Source organism: Notothenia rossii (assembly GCF_949606895.1).
Source record: "Notothenia rossii genome assembly, chromosome: 3".
NCBI classification, from domain to species: domain Eukaryota; kingdom Metazoa; phylum Chordata; class Actinopteri; order Perciformes; family Nototheniidae; genus Notothenia; species Notothenia rossii.
The window spans coordinates 18,019,339-18,030,095 of NC_136901.1; the positions used below are offsets into that span (position 1 = coordinate 18,019,339).

Genomic DNA, 10,757 nt, shown 5'->3' on the forward strand with positions numbered 1-10,757 from the left:
TTCTGCACACGGGATCCTTTGGGACTGAGATCATGAGAAGCATGCAATATAGCTTTTAAATATCCCCTACAATGACAAACCCTCACACACATGCTTTTGATCATCGTGGCTCCGCAGACAGACACAATGAAAGTGGCACGCTAAGTGCTTTTGCAGTGTCTCTTTTGCGTTTGATAAACGGTGCAGTGAAAGAATACATATAGCCCTTTTCCTCTGGGACTTCCTAATTGCACCTGGTCACATAAAGGATGCTGGACGAGGAACAGACAGCAGCACGCCCTGGTTTGTCTGGAAACAATATTCATTTTAGTGGGTAACGTTTTCTGAGATCACACAAGGAAATCCCGCCCTCAATTAAATGATGTGGGAAGGAAAACAGTTAGATCTTTTATTTCATTTGTCTACGAAGACATTAAGGGAGGAAAAACAAAGGCAGTGACTCTTTGTTTCTGAATCTCAGTTTAAAACAGCTTGTTTTTATTTACAGCATTATTTCTCCAGTATTAACAAGCACTTACTGACAGAACTATGTTACAACATGAAAATTAGTAGAATGATTGTGTGTAACAGCATGGGAAAACACACTTCTGTGATTCAAACCATTTATTTAGAATATTTTAGATAATATATGTCCTTCTCCTTTCAAAGTTGCCTGTGTTAATACAAGCCCTATTATTATTGAGACTCTGTGTGTAGAAAACCCAAGCTATATTCTTTTTACGTGTTTTTTTCCGAAGAAATCGCGTTCTCTTTATGCTAAGCTAACATAGCATACTCAATGGCAAATGTGAAATGGACGTCATTTATACAGTACTTTTCCAGTCTTTCTGACCCCTCAAAGCTTTGCAATTGTTTTAAATCATTATAGTACATTATAGTAACTCGTTTTTTAGCATTATAAAATATTCAGTGCTTCAGATTTAAAGGTTTAGTTTCCGCTCTTTATGCTAAGCTAAGCTAAGCACTGTCTTACTGAACACACATCAGTCAGAGTGGTTTTGATCTTCTCACCAAAACCTCGTCAAGGAAGTGAAAAAGTGTATTTCCTGTTTGGAAAGGCTGAAACCAGCAGCTCTTCACTCCACAGGAAAGTAACATTGTATTTTACTGAAGGTGACTAACTTTATCTTATCAGTCAATCAACATGTCAGTTCCTGCTGAATTCTTTTTTTTTGTATTCCTCTAAAAGGTTGTGTTGTACAATGATGTGTTCTTAGCTGACCAAGTATAAACAGTTCACTAAAGGCTTCATATTGTGTGCCTCCATATGTCATATTCATACAGAACACAAGACATTTTCTTCTGTGAATCTTAGTCTCCCCAGCATTTTGGAATATCAGATATTAAGCAGGAACAGTGAGCCTGACTTATCTTCTAACCTTACACATAAATAGAAAACTCTGAGTTGCATGCATTTAATTAAAAGTAGTTAAAAAGCAGGAATGACATTTAGCTAGCAAGCTAATTATTTGCTCTATTTTTGCGTTTGTACTTTTTGGTGTAGTTCTGTATAGTCTAACAACAAAAAGCATGCTAATTATTTTACTTTTCTTGACTGATTGGCATTAAGTTTTCCTTTCCAACTTATTTGTTGCTATTTCAAGTGTGCCATTATGCTAGTTCCTGCTAACTCTGGCTCTTGCTATCAAGAGATGAGTTGTGAAAACAGGGTTTTCGTGCATCACCTTCCCACAGCACCAACCGCCCATTTTAAAATGGTATCTTCAAGTTAATCCACACGATGGAGAAAAACATGACATCCTTAAGTTAATGCTTTACAGTGACACCCTTAGATTCAGGGGGTCTTCCTTTTGTCCGGCAATGGGTCCTTTGAATATTTGTAAGGTGTCCTTCTGTTTTGGTAATATTTGTGAAAAAGGGTAATTTAGTTTTTTTGGCTGAGAGATTTAAAAACAACCACAAAGTTTGTATTCATCTCCCATGAACAGTAGTAACACTCCAAGAAGACGTCAATCTTGGTAACATCGTGGTAGAGGTCAAAGAAACGGTGTCTCACGTGTCTCCGTCACACGAAAGGGCTTTCCGATCTGAAGATGTCTGAGTAGCTCTTGCCGTTCATGTGCTCGGTGTGGCTCTCAATGCTGTAGCAGCGGTGGACCTCTGTGAGCGACGACGCCACATAGGAAGCCGAGCGGAAGAAGTCGGCGTTGGCAAACGTGCCTGAAAACTGCATCCGCTGCTGGTTCCAATTCCTCCGCAGAACGCTCTGAACCTGCAGGAAGAGGCGCAGAAGAAGGCGGTCAAAGATTGCACTATTCACATTCCATGTTATCTTTAGGAAAACATTAAGCAAAGACCATCTATAATACATTTTTGGTGCATTCATATCCATCATTGAAGCGTCCATCTAGGCATGTAGCCAGTATTAATGGTCACCTATTGTGCAAAATGCACTTTTTGATGTCTTTTTAAATAAATATGTGTCCCCGGTGTGTAAGGAGACTGTATCAGAAACAATGTGCAACGTGTTTTGGAAGTAATATGGTCTGTGTTTACATTAGCAAGCATCGCTAACCCTCAGAGCTAACCTGTACTGGAGAGAGTATGTGTAAAGAAGCAGGATATAAAAGGTTGTGGTAAACCCACGAGAGAGAAAGCGTTTGAGCTCCATACTGTTTCAGAAATAATCCTTGATGTGGTTTGGAACATAATATGGCGTTTAATGACGGCAGCGTTTAGCTGAGTTTCTGCTGGTAGACAGCCTTCTCTTCACAGAGCTCACTGCTTGGATGCTCTACAGGTGCGTCGCCAGCAGCAGCTCGGTTACATTTAAAGGGCCAGACCCAGAACCAGAATTTAGTAACATGACTGAAATAAAGGGGTATGACAAATACAAATACATGTTTTGTAAAGATATGGCCCTATAATATATTTTTCAAATATAGCATAATAGGTGAGCTTTAAGGTCACGGAGGTCATCTCCTCTTTTATATTCCATTTCATGCTTGTGTATGTGATATAAACACAACAAATGTTACACAGCATCGGACAAATGTAATGCTGAATCAAGCTCAATGCTCACCTCTCCGTTAAAGAAGCAGAAAATTGTAGAAACCAAGAGACCCTGCAAAGATACACAAGATCCCTTAAGCCACATATTCATGCTCTTATTCTAGAAAGGTCACTTTTAACAACAGTATTATTGAGGATATTGCCGTTGGACAGTTATGCAACAAGAGCATGGATCGTTATATAATGCACTAGTGATTTTTATTGGCACAATTACCTGGTAGTGCATGAGGATCTCCATGACGTACAGGTAGATCTCAGAGACCCAGTGATCTTGGGGCTTGTAGGGGAGCAACACGAACTGGATGCCGAGGAGGGGGATGAGGATGAGCGTTGCTCTCACCGCCCGCATGTAGAGGCTGGACTCGGCCTGATGCGTCACTCTCAGCTTTGTGATAAGAACCCGAACGATATTCAGCAGGAAGAAAAGATTCACCTGGAAACCAAAAGTGGTTACAACCCAAATAACAGTCTTGGCAGAAGTAAGTCTTTAGTGGGTCAGTAAATCAGGATTTCTTACCACCAATGCTGCACAGATGGGGCCATGGATAATGTACAGCAAGGAGGTATCTGAGCTGACCCAACATCTGCAAAAGCATACATCACATTATCATAAAACACACAACTTTACGATTTATTTCGAAATGGTCATCATAATTGAAAAGACTCACTTGTCGTTGTAGAAGGAGTAGCGCGCTATCGAATGTATCACCGTCGGCACGAGTGGAAAACCTGCAGAATGCAACGGGAACATTTATGGCAATCCTCCTGACCTGCATCACCACCTGGACTGTCAATCAAGTACAGACCACTCCCCTCACTAAAGCCTATAAAGCTCCGCCCCTCAGGCCTCTATGCTCCAAAAAACGCTAAAAGGCTTCTGGGTTGGAAGTTCAATGAGCACACAACAACAGATGTTCAGGGAGCCATTTGACTGTAACAGTGCATAAATATGTCTTTATGCAGAGGTGGGATAAGTACTAAGATCTTGTACTTAAGTCAAAGTAGAAGTATTCAGATCTGTAACTTAAGTCAAAGTAGAAGTACCACAGAGTACTCTGTTACAAGTAAAGGTCCTGTATTCAAAATATAGTTAAAGTACCAAAAGCAAAAGTAGTCATTGTGCAGATTGGTCCATTTCAGGATAATATATATGATATGTTTTATAATTATTGATGCATTAAAAAGCATCAAAGTTGGTAAAGATGGTGCAGCTAGTTTGAATGACTTTGTATACTGCAGCTTGTGAATTTCTCCAGGTGGAACTAAAGTCTGATTTAAGAGTTGATTACATTTCACATCATGAATCAAAGTACAAAATTGTACTTAAGTTGAGAGGTTGAGTAAATCTCTCTGTGTCTTTACGTACCCCAGCCTAGCAGGTAGTACCACACGAGGTGTTGTTTTTCTGCAAACACCGCAACCACAATCAGGGTGTGGAGGTAGATGCCCTCACACAGCATCCAGAAGTAGTTACAGCTCAGCAGATACAGGTGGATGAACATTAGCAGCTTGCAGCATACCTAGAAGGGAAAATAAAAATCAGTCTTCATGTTTTCAATGATTTAAAACAATGTTGGTAGGATTTAGAAAGTGGGATCACTCACAGAATCGTTGTACGTGTGTCCCTGTTTCTTTACCACGGTTGTAAGCCAGACAACAGTGATGATGGAGTTCAGCACGAATGAGAGGAAGAGGTTTTTGTGGAGCGTTATCCTCTGGCAGCTCAGACTCCTGAGGGCAGCGGATGTAAATGTTGATAAATTATCCATAAGAAATGTTAAGAGATACTTTTAGGAGAATCTAAAAGCTGACTCGTGTCCAATCAAACCTGGCTGCCTTTTGATAAGTTACAGTATTTATCTGAAGCCTACAACTCAAAAACTCTCATTAAAGGTCCCCTATTATACTCTTTTTCATCAATGTATTATAGTTCTCAGTTATACACAAAACATGTCTCTGAAGTGTTTGGCTCGAAATACCAAACAGATCGTGCATTTTAGCATCCCATTGTTTATTTATTGTTTATTTTATTTTTTTCGAGCGTGTAAAACCAAAGAAAATACAAATGAAACAAAAGATGATACAGACATGATACAGTACTATACAAATGAATCCAATAACAAAACGAAATATTTAATCAATTATTGAATAATCTGTAGTATCATTGTCTGATATCAATAAACAACAAAGCTTTAACTAATTACACGAAAAGGGGTCGGAAGAAGTTAGGAGAATGGTCTCTATATATTTATATATATACATATGTACATACACAAATACATACAAACACAAATTCATAAATAGAATACAAGACAATCCCCTCTGTTTCAGTCCTGTTTCAAAAGTGCTGATTCTGTGTCTGTAGCTTTAAATGCTAATGAGCTGCTGCTGGCCACGCCCCTCTGGGGGATATTTGGTTACAAATAACACAATAGGCGCTTTCACACCAAGTACTTTGCCGTACAGATCGCGTTCACACCGGAATAAGTCCCTGAGGGAGGATTAGCAAATGAAGCCGCTGACGTCACTTCTTCTTCTTCTGCTTTGGGTTTACTGGCAGGCCGCAAACAACTTCACGGAAGTCCCCGGAGTTTGGGACTGGCTTCAGTAGAAGCTTCTGGGACTCCCTTTCCAAGTAAATCGCCAGAACGCCAACACCTCCTCATCTCCACCGCTCCCATGTTTTCTTTTATGTTGCCAGAAGTTATTCTCTCTCCGTTGGTTCGCTAGGCTAATGCTAATGCTAATAATAATGCTAATGCCAGCAAATACAATGGCGGCTTCACAAAACCTTTCCGAGTTTTACGGGGCGTGGTTTGCAGTTCGCCCAGCCAATCAGAAATTGGAACCTTTTCCTCCTCAGGAAAGTACCACCTCTCTAGCAGGGACTAAAAAGGGGTGAAAAGGTTCGCAAAAAAAAGTTATAGTTCCAGAACCTTTTGGTGTGAACGCAAAATCCCAGGAACTATCGGAACTATTCCTGGGAAAAGAACTCCGGTGTGAAAGCGCCTAATGGTGCTCTAGGAGGAGATTCAGGTGATAAGTTATATATAAATGGATCAGGACAAAAAGAGAGAGAATCTTTTTTCCTGAAACTTTCAGAATTTCTTTACACTGAGGGGACACATATTTATGAATGAAAGACATGACAAATTGGATTTTGGTGACCTTTAAAACATTAGCACAATATAATACTTACTTAAAATGGAAGAATATTCCTAACGATATGAGCAGTGAGACCAGCGACAAGCCGTGACCAATCATAACAAGATAGAAGTGAGTCATTGCCTGCTGCAAGAAAACAAAGAATAGTAATCTCAATCATAAAATAATAGTAAAAGCTGCTTTATATAATTAGTATAATGTCTTTATTCCTCCTTACTCTCCCGTGATGCGTGGTGTTGGCATGGCAGATTGTGAAGTTGGTCCACGTCCTGTTGCTCTCGGGGTGGCGTCCCCACTCGCCCGTTTCTGAGCACACCTTGGAGGCCATTGCTGTGAACACATTTGCAACAACCAAAATTACATTTATGTTTGTGTTTGGATTAAGCAAATGAAATATAATAGGAAATTAGATGAGATGTAAAGACTGGCTGTTTCCCCCTGCCATCCTGTCTGTTTTATGCTAAGCTAAAGGACATAAGAGTGGCATTGATATTCATCTAAGAAAAGGAGTAAAGGTCACGTTTTCTCAACCAAAATCAGAAGGATAGCCGAAGAGCTTCACCGTCTAAACTCCTAAAGACGTTTTATTCTTAAAAACTGTGAGAATGCACTTTAAAAAAGTGGGAATAAGGTTGTTGTTTTTCTATTTCAGCCTTGTTACTAAAGTGCTGATTCTGGGTCTGGCCCTTTAAATCTAACCGAGCTGCTGCTGGCCACGCCCCTTTGGAGCGTCCGCATGCAAGCGGTGAGAGAGGATTGTATTTTCTGACACTTTGGGACTCTCCTTACACACCGGGGACACATATTTATGTATAAAAGACATCAAAAAGTGCATTTTGCATGATAGGTGACCTTTAACTATTTGAAGTTAGTCATATAACTGTACCATGAGGATCAAAATCTTTATAGTAGTCCGGACATCTCTGCTCTGTTGGTCCGGCTTCAGTTTCATCCCAGCACAGCCACCCATCCCAGGTGGTGTTGCACACTGGCCCTGCTCACGAAAGACACACACTGATATGTTAGAGTGACTAAATATGGGAGATCAAAATCAGTCCTAGGATCTGATCTCTCACCTATTGATTTGGCTCTGCGGTGGGAATCTTGTACCATCCTCTGGAAACACTCGTACTGGGCCGTGGCGATTTGGTTCCGTGTCGCCTGGTGTTCCCCACGGTGGTTCAGATGCTCCAGCAGGTCATCTTCAGGGGTCGCCATCACAAGCAGCTGTCGACACAATTGGAAACACACACAGATGTAGAGATTAGTGTGCAACTCTCCAGCCAGCACCAACACATGAGGATTTATGTGGATAAAATACACAATTTAGATTTATTGATTGATTGATACATTTTACTTCGAACAAGTAAAATAAATAATTACAAAAAACTAAATGTTTTGCAGTGCATAGTCATGTAAGAGAAAACAAAACAAAGTGACATTTACAACAACAACAACAACAACAACAACAACAACAGCATTAGCAACATAAACAGTCCCACATAGTGTTCGAAAAGGAGTGAGAAGAGTTATAATTTATTTAATCTCACCCCCTAGATCATTCATTTGCACGTCCAGATTCTCAAGTAGGAGAAAATGTCTTCGGGGCACTTGGGAAACTAACATCTATCCCAAGTTGCATTATGGGAAGTGTAGGGTCAAGGTTAACCTTTTACTATTAGTGTAACGTGTGTATATCTCAGCTTCTACTGCTGTGATTTAGTTCATTTTTCTTTTGATCCTTCTCTCACAAATTACTCAACTTTATGGAAGGGCAATACAAAATCAATGACTGCATCAGGGGGGGTTTAAATGTTAATCAATACAAATAATGCATTTCAAATGACAAGTATGGAATGTATGGAAGCAGTTGACTCGGTGTGGATCCACAGGGGATCATCTATCCTCTAATGTCAACAATGCATTGCCCAAATACATCAAATACACTCCTAATTCCACCTTTAAAACTGAATGAATTATATAAAAGTCGATGGTGAAGCTGCAAAGAATGCAAAACAAGCATGCACAGGTGACACATGGCACAGTTAAGATACCTTATTGAGGGTGCAAAAGACCAGGAGAGACATGACGCAGTTTCGTTCCATCGTGGATTTTCTGAGGAAAGTTTGTAACTGAGAAAACAAAAGGTATTATAACTTGAGCTGTACAAGAAAACAATGCTTCACATGTTGCATTTATTTTAAATTCATAAGTCATGTAAACAAAGATTGTCAGTAAAACTATGTATCCAAACCCGGGTGTTTCATTTTTAAAGGCAGGTCACCCCTTTTTGGATATTAGGGGTTACAGATGTGACCTTTAGCTTCCTCTGTTCCCCACAGCTTCCTTCCTGCATGCTTATTAAGCACGTTGAGCAAGTTGAACCAAGGTTTAGCCAAAAGACATTACCGTGGCAAATGCTGTAAAAGCATGCCCCATGAGAAGTAGAACATCTATTTAAATGATAATACAAATGTTAATGTCCAGTCGGTGGAACAGTTCTAATGGTGGTAAAAAAAAAGATCAAAATAATAACCAAAAGCATTCAAAGCAGTAACAATCGACAGAGGTATGGTTTGAATGTTATTATATTGAATTACTTAAGAAATAGAAGTCCCTCTCAATCACAGTCTATGGGTGTATTGTGGAATGTTTTCATTATGAGCCAAACACTTTTATTAAGAGGGGAGCTGCCATGTGGATCTGATGTAGCGTTGTTGGCATTAAATACATCAAAAAGCAATATATCATGATACTCTGTGAGCAAGTGAGTACATGTACTGTAAGTGGTTGTTTCATATGTTTGAAAGGGGATATATTATTAGAATGTCATATTTGTTAATGTTTTGTAGAGATTTCTTTATTAAACCTTTATTTAACCAGGTGGTCCCATTGGGATCATCGATCTCTTTTTCAGTGTAGACCTGTCAGATACAAATATATATCAAGGGCTTATGTCCACATAAGCATAAACAGTTCAAAAAGACATTCACAAATGAACACTTCCCCTTTCTGAGCGCCATAAGAGTGTTCCAACAGCAATCACAGTCTACATGCTGAGAAACTGTTGCAAACGTACCTTCACAGGAGCTACTTTTTCCACTATTTGAAGATTGTTCCTTTAGTCGGAGAGTTTACCTTCGCAGGGAAAGAATAGCTGTTTCCAAGACTTCCTTTGGAGTAATCCTTGAGTGCATGTGTTTCACAACAGAGTCAGAGAGTCACTGATCAGAGGAGAGCTGACTGAGCTCAGGATGACATCACAGATAGAGGACATCCCTTCAAACGAAGGTCCGTCACAAAGGGTTGATGACATTACACCGTATCCTTTATATTATGTATGATATTTGATAGTGAACTTTAGTGTCCCAGCTGAGGATCTCTAGAGACTTTGAATCATATACAATGCTTGTTTTTCTGTTGACATATTTCATCTATAGCTGTCATGGTTATGAATATTGTTGCACATTGGGGAACTGATTTACATGGCAGAAAGAAATACTACGGATATGTTTCAAGGACTTTCTTATCATATAACCAATAAATACTGAGCAGCGGTCAGACTATATAACCATCATGGTCCCTGGTAGACCCCTACACAGATTATATAACCATCATGGTCCCTGGTAGACCCCTACACAGACTATATAACCATCGTGGTCCCTGGTAGACCCCTACACAGATTATATAACCATCATGGTCCCTGGTAGACCCCTACACACACTATATAACCATCATGGTCCCTGGTAGACCCCTACACAGACTATATAACCATCATGGTCCCTGGTAGACCCCTACACAGACTATATAACCATCATGGTCCCTGGTAGACCCCTACACAGACTATATAACCATCATGGTCCCTGGTAGGCCCCTATACACACTATATAACCATCATGGTCCCTGGTAGGCCCCTATACAACCATCATGGTCCCTGGTAGACCCCTACACAGACTATATAACCATCATGGTCCCTGGTAGACCCCTACACAGACTATATAACCACCATGGTCCCTGGTAGACCCCTACACAGACTATATAACCATCATGGTCCCTGGTAGACCCCTACACACACTATATAACCATCATGGTTCCTGGTAGACCCCTACACACACTATTTAACCATCATGGTACCTGGTAGACCCCTAAACAGACTATACAACCACCATGGTCCCTGGTAGACCCCTACACAGACTATATAACCACCATGGTCCCTGGTAGACCCCTACACAGACTATATAACCACCATGGTCCCTGGTAGACCCCTACACAGACTATATAACCATCATGGTCCCTGGTAGACCCCTACACAGACTATATAACCATCATGGTCCCTGGTAGACCCCTACACAGACTACATAACCATCATGGTCCCTGGTAGACCCCTACACAGACTATATAACCGTCATGGTCCCTGGTAGACCCCTACACAGACTATATAACCGTCATGGTCCCTGGTAGACCCCTACACATAACAACACAATATGTGTATTTGTGAAAGACAAATGATATGTAATATATATATATATATATATATATATATATACTGTATATATATA

The 10,757-nt window shown here is 40.2% G+C and overlaps 1 protein-coding gene across 1 annotated transcript; it reads right to left on the reverse strand.

Moving 5' to 3' along the window:
• Nucleotides 1-456: 456 nt before the first annotated feature.
• Nucleotides 457-9,419, reverse strand: LOC307033786 (calcitonin gene-related peptide type 1 receptor-like). Its single transcript, XM_079672397.1, has 13 exons — nt 9,278-9,419; nt 8,253-8,330; nt 7,275-7,425; nt 7,085-7,192; nt 6,416-6,528; nt 6,233-6,324; nt 4,638-4,764; nt 4,400-4,553; nt 3,702-3,762; nt 3,551-3,617; nt 3,248-3,466; nt 3,044-3,085; nt 457-2,233 (listed from the first exon to the last, which is right to left on the reverse strand). Exons 2-13 carry the CDS (start codon nt 8,301-8,303, stop codon nt 2,027-2,029), a joined length of 1,392 nt encoding a protein of 463 aa, XP_079528523.1. The 5' UTR covers nt 8,304-8,330; nt 9,278-9,419; the 3' UTR covers nt 457-2,026.
• Between the last annotated feature and the right edge of the window lie 1,338 nt (nt 9,420-10,757).